This window comes from Phoxinus phoxinus (genome assembly GCF_949152265.1).
Source record: "Phoxinus phoxinus genome assembly, chromosome: 7".
Taxonomy (NCBI): Eukaryota; Metazoa; Chordata; class Actinopteri; order Cypriniformes; family Leuciscidae; genus Phoxinus; species Phoxinus phoxinus.
In genome coordinates this window covers 27649905-27669655 of record NC_136882.1, presented here as the reverse complement: position 1 = coordinate 27669655, position 19751 = coordinate 27649905, and the positions used below count along the sequence as shown (strand labels likewise).

Genomic DNA, 19751 nt, shown 5'->3' with positions numbered 1-19751 from the left:
GGGAGAATCTTTTTTCCTAGTGATGCATTATTAATACTCTGGCAATCCGTGCAAAGCACAAAAAGAGCTACGCAGTGCTGTTTTTTATATACGTGCACACTCACACTCATACACACACATTCCTGGCCTGGTTCGATAGCCCCAGGCATGAAGAAGGCTTGAGTGCTTAAGGGGGTATCTTGATCCCAAGTATGCATCTCTGGATCATGGTGTGTGTATTTCTCGTGCTGACAGCACATCATTCATGTTCAAACAGTGACAGAGAAAGAGGGAGAGAGACTGGGTGTGTTTGAGATCTGGGGTGAGAAAGTAGTTATTTACATTTATTTTTCATATTTTTACAGCATATAAGTGCAGAGATGAGTGTCTTCTTCATGGCAATTGAGACATGTAGAAGGATTTCTCAATGCATCTCTCGATTGTTTTTTGGATGAGTCTGTGACCTTGTGCACGGTGTACAATGACTGCATGCACAAGCAAATAACCAAGACATGTGGAGCACTTGACAATTCATTGTTTCTGTGAAAGGATTTTTGAATGCATTACACGGTCCGAACTTACAATCGAAAAGATAGCTTTTCAGTTTGGCTTTAAACTCTGCAGAAAGAAACAATCACAGAAGATTTATTAGATGTTGGTGGCGATTTAAACGGCCACGTATCTGTATTAGAAGTGTGCATGAGTGTTTGTTTTTCAGTTGTTGTTTTTTAGGTTTAAGACAATATTATTGCTCAGAGGTTGCTCTTTCACAGCTCAGGGGAATAAGCATGTAAAATGTTACCTTTTTAATCTTGATGCCAAGTATCAACTTAGTCTCAAATCTTTCTATTAAAATTCCTAATGAGGGATACAAATAGATATAAATGAGGCAATTGTTGATATAAGTGATGAAGAGCAAAGGTGGTCATATACAAAACTACAGAGCCCCTAAAATGACATGGTGAAGGAAAGAAATATGAGATGGAGGACATTTTTTTTGTCAATGCTTCTGCATTCTCTTGCAAATATTTAGCATTCCCTCGCAAAAACTTTGGTGTTCCACCGAGAAACTTTGCGTTTGCTCGCAAAGAGCTCAAAAGGTTTTGCGAGCGAACACAAAGTTTCTCGGGTGAACACAAAGTTTCTCAGGGGAACGCAAAGGATTTACAAGCAAACGCAAAGTTTGCCGGGAACGCAAAACATTTGTGAAAGGACGCAAAAGTCCTCTTTTTTATTTTCCCTCAAATCACTTTTTTCCCCACAACCATGTCCCTTTAGGGGCTCCGTACAAAACAAATATGTTTCTTTGATTATAAAAAATATTCACTTTAAAAATAAAAAAGATAATCAAAATAGATTTTAGATATAATGCGCTGTTCATGTTAGTTAACACATTAATTAATGTTAATAAATGAGACCTTATTGTAAAGTGTACCAGTAATTCTTATGCATATTCATATACAAAGTCAAAAAAGGTTAATGTAATATGGATTATGAATGTAATATGAATGTATTATGATGCAATGCATGGTTTTAAAATGGCATTTACACATGGATAGCATTTCTCAGATAATTTGATGTTGTAAGAACATGAGAATGTTTCATGTTGAAATAACAGACTTTCAATTTGTGACATATTTTTCTGAAAATCTAAGGAGACATGTTGCATTTCTAGAGTCTATTACTCCGAACAATAGCATGTGAAGCAGAAGACATAGGCTCTCATTGCTATCTAGGAGAAACATTTGATATATTAAAGACATCTACATTTTTCCTATAAACCATTCCAAAATTAATAATTCAGAATGTCTTGGTCAAGAGAACAATAAGCATCAAGTCAGAAAATAGACAGTGATTCTGCACAGATTAAACTCACCATCCACATTATAGACTTTCAGCCCAGCCAGATGTTTAGCTGCCCTGGACTTAGCAGCCGTCAGGAGGGCAGGGTTGTGAACTGAGAAATCCTTATAATAGTGTTCAAGAATTACCAGGGCTGCCCGCTGGATGCTACAGAGGGAGAGAGAGAGACAGACAGACTGATCAACGTTGTATAAAAAAAAAAAACAGAGGAAAAAAAACCTTGTCATGTTCATTGGTAATAGGGATTTGGTTGTCTCTTAAAACACAGGAACAGACAATTCCATAATATATTTCATTAAACAGACGTCAGATACTAATAGATTTCACTCTGCTATTGTGTGTGTGCTGCCACTTGACTCTGCAGTAGCACTGGATCAAAAACGTCCAACCAATGAAACAATGAGAGCAAGAACAAAGGAAAGCGGTGGGCAGGAGAGAGGAAGGGAGAAGGGAAGTAACGCAGGGCAAAGGGAGTGTCTGTAATGGGGTGATTAATGGACATTTTTCCCTTGGCCCAACCTCAACTCATTATTAATGCATTAAACAGTACAAACACACACACACACACACACACACACACACACACACACACACACACACACACACACATTTGTGTATACAGACAAGCACATATAATATCTAAGCAATAAAGCAGCTCAGCCATAAAATCAGTGCAATTACAGAGGCAAAACACATTTTTTTGGGGGGGTTTCAATGAAGAACCCAATTCTAAAAAAAAAATCACTGCAAAAGGATCCTTTGATCTGCTTAATATGGTTTCTAAGCTCTTAGACACATATTTACATACCGGTAGATGGGTTTCTAAAGAACTAGTTAGCTATGTTAAACTTTTTGGTGCTGTAGAAATTTTCGGTACTAATTGGAAATTTTATTTTGAAGTGTGACTAGTGAGTTCCTATTTATTTTGCCTTTTAACTACAGAGCATGTAACGGACAGTTAAAAAGCATATTGTAGTTATTTTATTTAATGCTTTGGTCATCCGCTGGCACCTGAGTTGTCCCAGGTTGTAATGGTGAGTCTCTCCATCAGTGGAGCGTACGACACAGAGCGAAAAGCAGGGCTGCAGATGCCGGATCTCCAGCAGAACCACTGCCAGGTAATGGATGAACAGCAGAGCATCCACCAATGATACTGCAAACTGCACTATGCCGTGGTAGTTCTCTTCCTGTCAAGCACAGAAAGTAAAACAACAAACCAAGGGGGTCAAAATGACATGCACTGAATTTGTTTTGAAGGTGTGTGTGTGTGGGGGGGGGGGGGGGGGGAATTGGAATTGCAAAAACTATGATCCATGGTCACAGGTGTACATATATAATTGTATATGTGGGTTTGAACATGGCTCATCCAATAAGTTATTATAGCTGAAACTAACAATATTATTAAAGGAAACGTTAAACAAATGCAATTCCACAGATCTCAACATGTTTCTCTTGACTCTTTATGGTGCCCACACACATTTTCCCATACCTGTGAGTCCAAGATGCGCACTCCAAAGAACAGCCAATAGGAGAGCAGCAGGAGGAGTGTGAGCAACCCCAGCAGGGCGCGGAACACTGCTATCCGGGGCAGGGAGGCTCGCGTCGGTCGCACAAACAGCGCCCAGCCAGCCAGCAAGAGAATGAGGAGCTTGAAAGCCAGTGAGAGAAACAGGCCCTCACAGGCAGTACCACAAGCCTGAAGGCGCTCCGGCCACACAACCTGGGGCAGCACCAAGAAGGACAGGGGGGTGACCAGGACCAGCAGGCCCAGGAGGAGGGTGAGGGCCAAAGGAAGGAAGCGTATACAGTTCAATTTCTCAACTGGACCATCCGTCTCCTTTCCGAAGCCAGCCAAGTCCTCTTGAGACAAGCTGTGGTCTGATGTTCCGGTGACCGCTGTGGTGGTCTCGCCCCAGTTGTCATCCTATCAAGAGGTGGGAGAGGAACAGCATTGTATCATGCACATAAAAAATTCAACATACTGCTAAAAGCCCCATTATCTTAGAAGCCTAACATCCAAGCCCAGCACTCAGGATCGATAATACAGAAAAAAAACAGATTTACAGCTTTTGATTTGCTCCCCTTTCTCTCCCTGTTTGTGAGATGACAAATCTGCTTCACAGCTAATTTAGACAGACAGTACGAAAGTACCTAGGTCTCCCTCATCAGCATATATTAATGGCAAATACCCAAAACTCACATACATCTACATATAAATGAGATTGAGAACTGAGAGACACACTAACAACAATTGAGAACTTTCTAACAGAAGGACGTCTGAGCCATGCCAGTGCCACTAGAATGTGAAATGCAGTGCAGATTAGAATTCCATTAAAGATTATTCTGCACTAAGGACAGTAATTCATCTGCAACTATTTATATATTTATTTATGGATTTGTTTGCTTATTTGTATGAATAGAGGCTGTATTTTGTATGGTAATGTAGTTTAGCCAATTTAATCTGAATTGAGAGAGTTTTCATTTCATGTAAATGACAGCAATATTATTATCATAATAAAAACAGACACAAAATACAGACACGTGCAGCAAATACTGGGCCAACTATTGAATATATTCACTAAGTTCAATGCAAAGAGTTTAAGAAAAACACTGATGCAACTTTGCAACATGGCCGAGCAAAACCTGGTATTGCAAAATCTGGTATTGATGGACTCCACCTGAACCAAAGAATAGATTCTTAGAGAAACAAAGAATAAAACTAATAAATACAATAAGGGGTATGCACATATGCAACAAAAGCAAAATGGAGGGATTACTGGTGGTAATTGAGAAGAATAGTGACAAATTAAAAGTGAGTTGTTTACGCCTGATGACTTCAGCTCATTTGACAATTTAAAAAAAAGAAAGTAAAGAAATGTCCTTTCTGTTCTACAGTTTAGAGTTTGCGGCAACCCTTGTGCAAAAATAACTTTACACGTGATCATCAGAAGTGAGGAAATGGCAGATGGAAAAGGTTAAAGAAGCATATTGTGTTGTAAAAGGTGGTGGAAACACAAACACAGATGCACATAAGATTTTTTATAAAAAAAAATGGAGCCCATTGGATGAGGTCTCGGGGTCAACATCCAGAGGGCGTTTGGCTAGCACCAGAGGCAGCTACTGCTGTCAAAAACACATTTACACTTAAATTTGTGAGCACTGAATTCTTAACAAAGCATCTGTTACTATCTGAGTTTCAGCTCCAGAGGCTTCCTTAGTGCTTGTTTTAACAGTGATACAAACAGTACGTTTGTGATCAAACAACACGATGATGATGTTTTTTTCCTGTATCAATTCCAGAGCGAGTCTTTATCCTTTTGAAGAAGATGCAAAGAGGATTCGCAGTGCTGAAAACGGCGTCTTCTCAACATGTTGACAACACGAACCAAACTCTTCCAGGCCTCAGCTACAACTAGTGTTTGAGGGCGGGTCAAAGCAGACGTTATCCACAGGCAGCCAATCATAGGCAGGCATTATGCAAATGTGTTACATTGTTATGCAAGTATGAAACAGGAAGTGAGACTGGAATTCCTGACAACTCCAGAATTTATTATTTATTTTAAGAGACAATAACTTTATTTGTCGTGCACTTACTTTGCAGACCTTTTACATTCACCCACAGCTAAATTACACACTACATAAAAGGTAATATTTGAAAACGCACAATAGGGACACTTTAAAGGGGTCATGACATGGTTTTTTTTATTTTATTATTATGTTCCCTTAGGTGCAATTATAGTATTACTATAGTTTTTTTTACCAAAAACTTTTAAAATGTAGTGATTTATGACCTTTTCCCACCCTGTTTCTCATCCTCTGGTTCAAACAGTCTGTTTTGGGGGTGTTTCCCCTTTAAGAGTTCAGTGTTAACGGCCACTGTTATGATTGGCTAACGTCAGTGCCTATGCATCAATATTAACGCCCCCAGCCAGAACGTTTGCGGATTCGGCGTAACTGTTTAATAGCGGGTGATGCATGCGAAGCGATGGCTCTGGCAATGATAAAACCTTATTATGTTTGAGCCAGAATCAGAGGAAAATGAACCATCACCACAACAACGAAGACTGGATCAGCCCGTGTCCACATGGAAAGTGAAACTATTTTGAATTAATAAAAAAAAATTAACCCGAGACACTTGAAAACGGATTATTGTTGCATAATTATCCAATAGCTTCATTTGCTAACAGTTTAACATTATTTAACTAATTCCAATGAAATGATAGGGTGTACCACGGACAAAAATGCATGCACAGCCCATCTTTGAAGATGCAGCATTGATAAAGGCAACATTTTTAATTTTCTATCACATGTAGGCCTACTAGAAAGGCGACATATTTTCAAGATTCTCTTATACAAATGTGTTTATATTAGCCATGGTAAAAAGTAAGTTTGCGTCGCCGTTATTGAGCCCATAGTCGGCACGGACTTATCTTTGAGCAACAGTTTTCTGGCAAAGCCAGCATCATATTGGGATTTTTTCCTCAAAACAGTCATCCTTAAATGTATAGAACAAACGCTTAAACTAACACTGCCGTGACTGGGACGTCCGCAAAAAATAAAGTGCATCCATTTTTCCCTGACGACTGGATCTTTCAGCGTATTTAAAAAGTAGTTTAAAGTTTTAAATACATTACTTACAGTTTGAGTCGTCGTTGTTGAGCCCAGAATAGACGGCACGGACTTATCTTTGAGCAACAGTTTTCTGGCAAAGCTCAAAACAGTCATCCTTCACATGTATAGAACACACGCTTAAACTAACACAGCCGTGACTGAGACGTCCGCAAAAAATAAAGTGCATCCATTTTTCCCTGACGACTGGATCTTTCGCAGCGTATTCAAAGATGTTGTTTGTCCACAGCCAGGAACAGCACATCTGCGGCATCGTAATTTCCCTGTACACAGACCCACTCGCTGTCCGTCCACTGAACACTTGTGAGGCGCGCGGCGCGCGGGCGCGACAACGATACGAAATGAGCGTAGTTGCCTTGCGCTTTAAGCGTAACTGTCTTCTGCTGGAGGCGGTCTATATGCAAACGCTGGTACGTCACTTCGTACCGTGACGTCACTTCTTACCATGGATCCAGAACGAGCTGTATTTAGAGCTTGATTAAATAAATGATTCGTTTATAATGGGGAGGACGTCTTAAGCTATGAAACTTGCAGGACGTTTTAATGGTACAAAGACCTCTTATATACCAAAAGATCAAGGCAAATTTGGTTTCTCATGTCATGACCCCTTTAAAGAAATCAGTTGCACCAGTTAAAGCATTGTTTAATATCAATGAAAATTACATTTGGGTTCTAAATGACTTCATGAGCTGAATGGCTGCAACAAACTGAAGTGGCCCACATGAAAGGACAAGAAACATTCTTATTAATCGGTTAACCATGAACAGCAATATGTGCCTAATAAAATAACTCCAAAGCTGAATCATTTTTAACTTGACAATACTTAGAAAGCATGTGTTAATATGGCAACAATTTGAAATGAGGCCCCGGTTTCAAAAGATTAAGGACAGTTCACATTATTTATGATACTCAAGTTTGATTTTCAAGTTTAAATAGTCAACGATATGAGGGTGAATAAATTAGAGAATTTTCTTTTCGGTTAACACAAACACAACAATTTTATTTATATTTTATTCAAGTACAATTCCATGAAAAAAATTCTTTGTGACCAGAGGGAAGGCTGTTGTACAGGACTGTGGTCTGATCTGTTCCATTTTGCCTACAGTCCACATTGCTGAATGTGCTTCCCCCACTGAGACAGACAAAAGAAGCACACAACCCAGCTAATAGTGTGTGTGTGTGTGTGTGTGTGTGTGTGTGTGTGTGTGTGTGTGTGTGTGTGTGTGTGTGTGTGTGTGTGTGTGTGTGTGTGTGTGTGTGTTAGTGTACTGCTTGACTCGTGTACAGCTCATTTCCCTGTCACGGAGCCACAGTCTGAGCTGTACCACAGAAAGAAAAGCAGGAAGAGAGGGAGTGGTAAACAAGTGTGAGAAACTCCTGCACCTCTCTCCTCTCCACCCTCCATCCCTTTCCTCTCATTTTTTTCCAAAATAAACCTGCATAGGCATTTTGCTCAGATTTACAACTCTAAATTGAAAGGAACATAAAGGATACAGACATTATTATAGAATCACAGACATGAGAGCATAATGATTTAAAATGATACACAGTAGTACTTGACAGATACTTTTCTTGATTCTGAAATAAATTGTATTGAACCCGGGACATTGTAGCTGACTTTGAAAGAATAGAAGCGGGCTTTGACAGGTAAGATTTATGTATGTCATTATGACCCTGGGCTAGTAACTATGAGAGGCGAGAGGAATCCAAATCAAGCAGTCTTTTGATTCAAGCAGTGAATCTGAGGGTAAGGAGGAGGGACTAAAATAGACATCTGTCATTGGTGATAGAGTGCTGCGGGGATAACGTTTTTTTGTAGGCAAAACCCAAAAACGAGTTAGTATTTTAGCACTTCTGGTTCCATCGTCCTGAAGTCAACGTTTTTTTTTGTAAGCAAGTTTTCGACTAAATGCCTAGAACAAGGTCTGTAGATAACACTAGTTCAAGAAACAAATTTTTACTAAACTGACAGGTGCCTAATATTATAAAGCTTTTACTAAGCAGGTGGCTAAATTGTTGAGAATATTAAACGTCATCCCAGCGCACAGGAAAACTCACTCCCTAGTCCACTTTTATAACCTCGTTGTGTTTATAATTGTGCTCTTGCAAACTAGTCTATCTTCTATTTTTTTTAAATAAAGAATGAGAGAGTTGTTGGAAGCCTAATGGTGGTGACGTTTGTTTGCGGTCTATGCTTAACTTTTTACTTCTGGCAATTGTATTAAGGCTTCAACACTTATTAAAATACAAACAAAAATATGTAATAACTGCAGCACTCTATAGAGGCATTAGATTAATGCCAGACAATATCACCATGTGCCTTAATTTAAGGTTGAAGCAATGGATGATATATCTATGTATGTAGCCTTTGATAATCATCGAATAAAATTACAGAGCTAGATCTATCATTTTATAAATAAAAATGACACTAGCAAGAAAGACACACTCAAAGGGCACAACAAGCAAACATAAACACAGGCCCTTTCTTAGCACGCCAGTTATGACTTACATGCTTGCTATTCCAAGTCATTCTGTTCACTAACGTCTAAAGTTTCCTCACTGGAGACAACATTCCAGAGGCCCAGGCTGAATGACAGGAAGACGAAAGAAGATCAGAGCCAACATGATGAAATTACACAGGGAAGAATAGACCTGACAGCCGTTCAAGGGCACGGCATTAACCTGTTAGCAGTGCCAGGGGCTTTCCTCGGTTTACTATAGATATTTTTATCAATAAACCAGTGTGCATTTGCTCCTTTTAATATCAAGAGATCTGCCGTTCTAATTCAAATGATCTATGAAAAGATGAACCCTACCTAATGTTTAACAATTTTGAAATGGTGCTATTGGAAGGTTCATGTTCGTTTGCATATACACAACTGTTAAAAAAAAAATGTAAAGGCTGCATTTAGTTGATCAAATATACAGTAAAAACAGCAATATCATGAAATATTATTACAATTAAAATAACTGTTTTTCTATTTTAATGTTTTAACATGTAATTTATTCCTGTGATGGCAAAGCTGAATTTTCAGCAGTCTTCACTTCACACTTCAGAAATTGTTCTAATATGCTTATTTGGTGCCCAAAAATATTTCTTATTATTAACAATTTAATTAATAAATTATTTATCAAAAATAAATAAAAATTGACTGTCACTTTTGATTAATTGAATACATCCTTTCTGAATAAAAGTATAATTTTTTTTCAAAAGAGACTTAGAACTTACTCACCCCAAACTTCTTAATGGTAGTGCATGCATGCATATATATATATATATATATATATATATATATATATATATATATATATATATATATATATAACTAGGTCTGTTCAATCAGAATTCTTCCATATAAAGTCCTTTCAAGATAAATGTAGTGTACACACACACACACACACACACACACACACACACACACACACACACACACACACACACACACACACACACACACGCACAAATTAATGTAGACAGGCATGAGGACCTATAAAAACTTTGTGTGCCTTTTGCCCCTGAGGGCGAGCCAAGTAGGTCAGAATAACTGAGACCCTGTAGGAAGTACAAAGCGACGTCCCTTCATACTGAGATGTGTGTCGCTACGATCTTCCATATCTTCCTACACACACAAAACCCCCTCATTACACACACACACACAGATCTCGATTTACACTCGATTTTGTAATCATTGTCTCTCTAATAAGTATTCCAGTATAATCACTTATAATCACTATGCCAGTGTTTCATCACGATAACCAACATAACAGGAAAACAGATATGTAAATATTAAAAGGCAGCAAATATTTATTTTGCCAATAAAGTTTAATTGTTAAGCCTATTTTTTGCAACTCTTAGTGTGCTGAAAACAGCAGAAAATCAATTGAAAACTACACCATGAACCATTTTATTAGCACAATGTTGCCATTTGACAAACACCCAAACACTGCAAATCAGTAAATCAAACTGAATCCAGATCCTTTAAAATGTGTATTATCTTTGGGGTTTGGATTCTATTGTGGATTAATTGCTGTTTGGATGTAAATGGGATCCAGCTCACAATCGGAAATATAATTCTCAATCGCTCACTCCCAATACTCATTGTGGTAACCCAGAAATCACTTTTTTGTATAAAGCTCCAGCTCTTTCATCCAACAGAAACGATGTTAGTGTGAAAACACAATTCGAGCCTGCTATTGCAGCTCCGCTTGCATGCTGTTTATGCATGAGGTGTGAAACAGCATGAACCGCATCTGTGGCTTGCTTTCACAATAGGCAATAGCAGGCAAGCGGAAAAAAGCACAAATGTGAAGCTTGTAATTTTTATAAAAAAATATATAAATTAATAATATTTGTTAGTTGAGCTGTAAATGTGTCTAAATTGTCCGTTTGAGGTGGGACTACATTTTGAGGTTTAAATTCTGAATATTCCTTTAATTTAATCTGGCATAACACTGAGCACTTCACACATGAATTACTCTGGCAGCAAAGAACATTCAATACAAAAAAAAAAAAATGCATTTTTCTGTTTTCTGGAGCATGTCACTGTCTGAAATCCCTGTTATCCTCTTTAACTATGACCAGTGTTTGCTGAGGTGAGCTCAGAATTCAATATATGACAGATGCCGACGTTTGACATCACATACAGTTTCATCATACATTCTGCACAATTGCATAATGCAAAGCAGCATTAAATTCAACAAGAATGTCTGTATTGTTCATCTATACACTATGTATACATGATGTGCATGTGTGGCGATTTTTATTGTACGTTTGGAATAAGCATATAGATAATTATAAAAATGTAAAAAAAATACAGTATATATACAGTACCATTCGAAAGGTTTAGGGTTGATAAATGTTCATAATACAAGCCTCTTTTTTATGCATAAATGCATAAATGCTGAATAAAATTATTTTCTTTTTTTTGTAGTGAGTCCAATTATTTGAAAGGTTGTGTAGTATATTTTTTTATTTAAAAATCTAATGGATATTATGTAAAATTATATGTTTTTAAAAAAAAACATGCTTTGATTAGCTAAAATATGTTTAATTAGGGTTATGATCTTTTCATTTTTTATATATTTTTATATAATTGCTTCTTTTCTTTTAACAGCCAGGCGTCACAGGCCTGGCTGTTAAAAGAAGCCATTGCTTTACTCTAATCTTTGTCAGTCTGAAGCATGGGACTGCTGGGTTGTTTTATTCAAGCAATTTACAGCTTCAGTTACTCTGGAGTTAGTTAAGGGATCTACGTCAAGGGTACAATGGTGATACCCACTATCACATTGATTCTCTGAAATATATCCAGTGTCTGACTCACCTGGGCATCTGTGGGGGCGGAGCCTTGATCCGGCTGCTGTGGCGGGGCTGACGATGCACTGATGGTGACATTTTTGTCTGAGCGGCTGCTGCTGTCACGGCTGTGTGATTTGTGCCGATCCCTGCTGCTGCGTTCACTGCACGAGAGAGACACACACAGCGACGGAGGTGAGGGAAACGCTGTCGCCATGGCGATGGGAGCAGGGAAACACACTCACACTAATGACAGGATAACCACCATCATCATTCTCCCTCTTCATCCTCTCACTGACACGTGCTGGCTTCCTCTATAGCGCCGTCTCGGCCATGCCCTAGCTGGAGCATCTGGTGCAAACTGGGTTAGATGCAGTGAGCTGTGACGACCCTAATCCAAGCACAGATTTCTCTCCCTCACTCTCTGGCTCATTCCTGTCTTTTTAGTCATAGCTAATGTCTGGTAAGCCTTAGAATAAAACAAAATTGATAAACTCAAACAAATACAGCACTATTGAACACACACACACACACACACACACACAGACACACACACACACAATCAAACAAAAGCAGACATAGACGTCTCGCTCTGAGTAAATCTTGACATCAGCAAATAGCTCTGCAAATATCTGCAAAGACAGCATTCGATCTCTTGCTGTCTGTGTTTAACAATACACAGCAATGAGGCATGAAAATGATATTGTTACAGTAACTGATGTTCGTTTCACAACCTAGCATCCTAACGGTCATAGAACCTCACAAAATAATGATTTGGAACACTCCACGTGCAACATAAAAACCCCACAAAAATTGTTCTGCACATGGAAAATTTGACTGGCAATTTATTTCAATAGAGATTGACGTTGGCATATTGATAAGCTAATGCAGCCAAACTAGGTTTTGGAGATGTCAGAAAATGAGTCTGGCATTTGAATATTTTGACTTGAGAAAATAAACTATACCAGTGGTTCTCACCTTTTTAGCTATAAATTCACTACACAAAACAAATTAATATATATTTTTTACTCTATATTAGTGTTATTTTAATATCATTGATATACTAATATCATTTACATTTCAACATTTTAGTTTTTGTTGTGTTTTTGTAATTTTTATTTTTATTTTTTTATACCTGTATAGTTTATTTAGAAAAAGTTATTTATTTAATGAGAAAATTTGCCCTGGCAAAACGTTTTTTATTTTATTTTATATTTTATTTTATTTCAGTTAATGTTTTTTTTTTAGTAGCCTAAGCATTGTTGTCTTGTGATATTGTCTGTGATAGGGTGACCAAATTGGGAGCTTTGTCCCATGTCCAGCTAAATGTAAGCTGTCTCCCGCTTTTAAACTATGAATTGTTTTTCTTCCCTTACAATACTACAATAAGAAATATAAGAAATTGTGTTTATCCATGTGCACACTGCACAGCTGTATGTTCCAGCTAGAGCGGGAAATGTATCAACCAACGCATAATTAGTAGTGAGGGATTTTTCAGCTGTTGACGACTAGACGGAGCAAAGGAATCAGTGTGGACCTCATAAAAACTTGTTGAATACAGCTACATCAGCCAGGACTTCATCTACACACATACTGGATAAGAACATCCTGATTAAACCTCCCAGATCCAACAAAAAATAATTTAATGTTTGCATAGTCTAATCTAATAAAGGAAAATAAATAGGTTTCTACTTAAGGAAATTTATTTGAGTATAAATTAAATGTGATTTTTACCCACTAGCCTGTTGCTTAGTTTAGTATATTTAGCAGACTGATTAGGTTCTGTAGAATAAATAGGCTATATTCTATTACTTGAACCTGGGCAAACTGAGTGCCAGTAATTTTATCTCTCACACACGTGTCCTGCATTGTCCCGCAAAATCACATACTGTCCTGCAACAGAGCAATAACCAGGTGGTCACCCTAGTCCGTGACCCTATCAGAACAGATATGCGACCCACCAGCTGAGAACCACTCAACTATACTTTTCTAAAGCGACTCTCTGATTATAGATCAGTGAGTATGTTTAAAGAGAATGCATTATGAGGATTAGAGAATTGCTTTTGTCTTACAATGACTTCTAACTGTTAAGTTTGGAAGCTGGTTGACGGTTTATAAAGGTACATGTTTTGATTAGCTAAAATAACTTATATTAAAACATTAATTCCAATACAACCCTTAAAATGCTCCTTTCCTTTTACAGCTAGTCATCACAGACCCCGGCCCCCCTGTTGCTTAACTCTAATCCTGGACCGCCTGGGCATAGTGGGAATGAGATTGTGTCGTATTATAGAACATCTACAGCTGAGCCTGAGGGACTAAGCCAAACAGCTGCTACAACATTCAACAAAGTACAAAGTTCAAGATTCGTGGACAGCCATGTATATGAACAATCAATTATTAAAAAACTATATTTGTTTACCACTTCTCTGAATTTTGGGGAGAAAGCATCCACCACTGGTTGTCTACCAATGTCTACTGTCGATGGGTACTTTGGGTATGATGTGGGAAAATATATGATTTAAATATTAGTTCTCCAGTAATATTTTCATTTTTTTTTTTTACATTTAAAAAATATTTTAAAAATGTAAATAGTTTAATAATAATAATAATAATTCAAAATTTTAAATAAAAAAACTTTACCTGCAATTTGGGTTTAAACCTCAAACTGATCTTTAACTGCTACACCATATTCTCTAATTGTTCTCCCTTCAAGGCTTCAAGACTAAACTTCTTTATATTTGCTTTTAACAGTGCTAAAGGTCTTGGCATTGAATTCCCAAAGCGATTCTTTAAAAATGCAATCAATGAATAAAACAACAAAGCCCCTTTTCCCAGCAGTGCAGATCTACACAACTTTGTGTGTATTGCAGTATTGTAAATACCCTGCAGGAAGCATGGGAATGTAATTAGAAGTTATATAAACTGGGTGTTGAGGCTGAATGGGAGAGGCAGTATGATAGCCCCTGGTGAAACACTGAGGTGTCCGTCCCCACCCAGGCATTATAAATGTGTGTTGATGTCAAATGTGGAGCTCAGCTTCGTTTGGAAATTAGACAAAACTATTTTGATCCTGCCCACTGAGCCAAGGTAAAGTGGCCAGATCAGTGTATGCTATAGACATAGACAGAGAGAACTAGACATTCTGAAACTGGTGTGTGAAAAATGAAGTGAATATGTTTTAATAATCACTGTTTTAACTATCATTTGCACATCTTTCAAGGACCATTTTTGCCATGCAAAAGATTAAAACCAGACTGAGTACTAAACAGGCACGATTACCGTAAGATATGGAGATGATGGAAGATATAATTCATCCAAAATATTGACTGATAGGAGTATTAACGAAGGAAAGAGAGATACACAAGTAAAAAGTGGCAGGACAATTAAAAGCTAACAGAAAGAGGACATGCATTTGTGGCTTTCTCATTGAAGATGCACATTCTCTGCTTTAATGCTGGAATTCCACAGGCCTGTTTGGGCCTTTCACTTGAGTTTTTATAGGAAACCTAACAATAGTGAAGCTCAATAAATAACTTCCTAATTACAGTGGGTGGGGTCAAAACAGTCTAAAAGCATTAAATCATATCAGAAAGCACTGACAAGGAGAGCTCGGAGAATTTGAGAATTGGCTCAGCTCACAGCAACTAAAATTACACCCAAATCTGTGAGCTAAAAGTCATACAAGCATTAACAATTATTTATGATAGGAAACCACTCAAGCAATCTCACAGTTGTTGCGCACCCAAACACACATCTTGGAGTTCAACCTAACAGCCTTATTTTGTTTGTTTAAATGCATCTAGAATTACACAAATAGAGTCTTCATCTAATGTGAGCATATTTTATATTACCGGTAATTATATTTGACTAGTATTATTTTTAATGAAGAAAAATTACAGAGCGAACATTTAAGCAAGACTATTTCTTTAATGAGTTATGACACTGATTACCTTTTCAAAGTAATAATGTAGAATCATCAGAGGCAAATTCTCAATAATTTAATCTGAAAGTAATTAAAGACACCCCGTCACTAATGAGCAACAGAATCATTCCACAGACGAATTCACTTAATTTTGTTAATATTCTTGAAGCTTGAAATAAATGCAAAATCTTTTCATGATGATAATATTCATTTTCTGCATGAATAAATCTGGGGGAAAAACCAAGAGAGGAGAAAGAGAGTATGATGTGTACTGTATGCATATGTATGTGAATGCACATGAGGCAGTTCAGTCCTTTACCTCTGTTTGTTTGACCCTCGTGACCTATTGGAGTGGTGGGAATAACCAGAGTGGATGGAATCCGTGTCCATGGCAATGGTGTCTGTGCTGTGATTGGTTTAACACAGCAGAGGGAGGAATGTAGAGACAGTGAAAGTGCAGACGATGATCAGGACATACATGAAGTTGCGCAAGATGACAGGATCGTCTCTAGGGGCTTTCTGTTATCAAGCATTAACCTAAAGAGAGAAAGAGAAAGGAAGAGATTTTTTTTAACAAACTCCTACCTTATACCATAAATGCATCAAATACAATACAATCATGTTATAATAATGTACATTATTGAATTCAGAGCTCTTAAAAATATCAGGGCTATCTCAAGTCAGTAGAAAAGAACTGGTTCCAGAAATAAAAATCCCATTCATTTTCTTCATAGAAGAATCATTTATTAACAATAATGTATTGTTAAGACTTCCACTGCTGTGAAAGACTGCAAATTATCAAGTTAGTCTTCTACAGTCTTAATCTACTTACATACTGATTTTTATTTTTTTATAAACATTTTCACATTTGTTAACCACAAAAAACACTTAAAACTCAACCTAACAGCCCACATTTCGTACTTCTTTTTACATTGCTTTTCTCCAATACAGTGACAACTAATACATTCAGAACGCCAACAACAAGCAAAGCCTAAGGCAAGCTCAAGGTGCATTTGGTTCAGTACTGCTCAACTTTAGCCAGTTCAGAAGCCAAACTAAATTTATTTCCCTTGCAAAAAACACATTTGCCTTCCGCTTCCTCCATCTTAGCTGGAATATATCTGCTAGTGATAAATTATTAAAGAATGGAAGGTATGATCCTTAGGATATCTACTGTAGTTCATTACTATTCAGATATTCCTTTTCATTACTATGCCCCTATTGCCCGCTCACTTGAACTCTTGTGGAAGCTATTTTCCTTAGCCGTTCTGTTCTGTTTGAGCCTTTTTGGTCCTCAGTTCTTCACCTTCAGGGAATTCTGCACTGACTGTTGGGTGCTCGGTTTCATGGCGTTGCTTTAAATTTGATCTTTGAAATTGTGAGACTACACAACCGCATAGCAGACATATGCATTTTCCCTAAGCCAGCATGCTGGCCTGGTAATGTTACTCATAAGCCCTGAACAAAAACATAAACGGTTATTCTGGAGGAAAAAAACTTTTAACATCACACTGTCATTAAAGAGTCTCATGAGACTAGCAAACCAATAGTATCAAGGCTCTATACTGAGACGTTCAGCACAGACCTTGTGCATTGATTTATCCACTCATAAATTACTCATTTGGAGTGCATACAAGCACTAGTGCCACCTGCCATCTCAAAGAAAGCAACCAACACATCAACACACACACACACACACACACACACCTATAAGAGGATTTACAAGTCTAAAAATTTGATCACAGCATGGCACAGCAAATGTATTCCATCACAAGTCACTTGCATTAAACCATCATGATGGAATTAAATTGTGCATTATACTTTCTTCCTCACACATTTCCTGCAAAATACACAAAGTCTGGGGGCCTCAAATAACTCATTTCTGTCATAACAACTCTTGGGAGTGTTTGGCATGGTAATGGATATGACAATGTTGATGTGGCAAGCAGGGTGGGGCCGAGAGACGTGGGAACGGAGCGATTCCGGTGGCACGAGTGCTAATGAGCGCCACCAGCGAGGAGATACGGAGGGATAAAAGGAGGAGGGACGACAGTGCAAGACGAGAGAGGACCAGGCCTGGATTGTACGTTGTTGCTAATTCATGAGGCAATTGTCTGTGATGGGCTGCCACTTTACTTTCATTTTGTTGTTTGTTTATTTTGTCTAAGTTTGTTGAACGATCACGGTTCCCGCCTCATTCTTCCCTGAGCCTTAAACCTAGCTACAGTTGATATGTTTGGGATTGGTCGAATAGATTTGCTACGCTACAGCTGTTATTGCAGAGTAAGTACGGATCTTGCTATTGCCAATACACAACACGTTGCTGTGAGCAAGTAAGACTTGCTGCTGCTGAACAATATAGCATACATGAAGTACCCATAGCAGATCTATGCAGGTGGAGCTGGGGATGTTGGAGGGTTTCTGAAAGCATGCTGCAACTGCTACAGCAAATGCTGACCAAGTATTTGAAAGTTGAGCAGCGAGCTCATTGGCTACTGATACATCAGCTGTGCTTTATAGAAAATGATGTGATTGCAAGCAGATTGAGTTAAGGACCTATCAGCCTGCGCCATCTAGAGTTTCATGACAGAACATTGTCTCTCGGGACGCTTTGCAGACTCTGCTCTGGCTGTGTGCGTTTACGTGTTTTGGAGGAGGCGTGGCTTTGGAGAGCACTCTGAAGGGAGGTTGGGATCGAATGCTTTTAATGCTAGCCTTTCCGAAATTGCCTAGCCTACATTTAATACATTTAGTCCAACAAAAAATTCACTGCAAATATTTACTCTAACTGCATTCTTTAAGCCTATCAACATCTGTATATTTTATAGGTATTCATACCATCCTCTTGAAATCAGAAGAGAATGATATTAAACTATGTACTGTAGAAAAAAAAACAATTATTTTGAGCATGTGGTTTACCTTAAATGGGATGATAGTCTCAATTGCTGGTTTATCTAAGAATTTACAGGTAATTTACGGATATGTTTCTGATCAATGTGTGGTATGTGAGTTTGCCAAGATACCACTGACCACTTTTAAGTCTTCATTTCTCTTATCAATGGGAGAAATCTGACCTGGACAAGCACACATAGCATTCCTCTGGGGTTACCTCATAGTGCCCTGAAAACACACAAACACACCACACGCACACACACACACAAAGAATTCCTCTAAAGTTACTTCATGTACACTCATATGCACTAACAGAAAGTGTATCAGGTTAGAGAAGCTGAGGGCTAAGTGTTTTTAAGTTATTATTCTATCCTATCATAAAGGAGAAGAAAGCAATTACAGCCAAATGTTTAACAACTTCAGACAGGTTTCACTCTTCTTATCTCAGTGTGTGTCGATCCATTACTATTCTGGAGACAATTCAAGGGTTGCTGCATATTTCACAGGGCAGCATAGGTCAAATAAATCTCTTTTGTAAAGAGCAGGAATGCAAGGTTTTGAAGACTTTGATACGTGATCTGTCTAGATGACCTGTCTAGGCTGTTGAAATCTGAAATCTGGGATACATAGATTCCTAATTCAAGGTGAATAGTTTTCTAATCTTACCAGGCTTGCTTTATTGACTTTTATCAGTTTTCAGAGTTCAGATAAACAATAAACGGGAGAAACGAACAGCAGGCATATTCAGCTTTTTTCACCAAACATATCTTGGGCATATTCCTCTTTTTTTTTCTTAAAATTGAGATGCACAAACACAAAACAAGGTATATAAAAAAAGAAGAAGAAAATATATATTTATTCATTGTAAGGGCAAAAACGGTAAAGGCATTTTTCAAAAAATCTTCTGTCTGGGCCCATTTCTAAAATCGTAATATTAGTCTGGGCCTCTAATATCTGGGCCTCAGGCTTATGGTCTCATAAATGGGCACAGTATCTCACCATTACATTCATAAGAATTTCATGGCTCTGAACATCTACTTAGTGTTTGAAGCTCATGCTGCAATAAATGTAGAAATTTTCCTTCAATGACCAGTGACATTCAATTTCAGCCTGTCTGTCACATTGCTATCGTATGGCTTCACAAGACTTGGAAGACATAATATGAGTCAC

At 37.9% G+C, this 19751-nt stretch overlaps 1 protein-coding gene across 3 annotated transcripts in view; it reads right to left on the bottom strand.

Annotated features, from left to right (window-relative positions):
- Window positions 1–19751, bottom strand: part of vangl1 (VANGL planar cell polarity protein 1) — a 33627-nt gene that overhangs the window by 8035 nt on the left and 5841 nt on the right. For 2 of the 3 annotated variants that reach the window (XM_079619376.1, XM_079619375.1), the window contains exons 2-6: window positions 16009–16226; window positions 11793–11928; window positions 3332–3766; window positions 2854–3029; window positions 1856–1989 (exon numbers count right to left, since the gene is read on the bottom strand). In XM_079619376.1, the coding sequence (XP_079475502.1) occupies window positions 1856–1989; window positions 2854–3029; window positions 3332–3766; window positions 11793–11928; window positions 16009–16079 (952 nt within the window). In that variant the 5' untranslated portion in view covers window positions 16080–16226. Of the gene's footprint in view, window positions 1–1855; window positions 1990–2853; window positions 3030–3331; window positions 3767–8980; window positions 9058–11792; window positions 11929–16008; window positions 16227–19751 lie in introns of those variants that run through there. The other variant, XM_079619377.1, reaches the window with a different exon arrangement.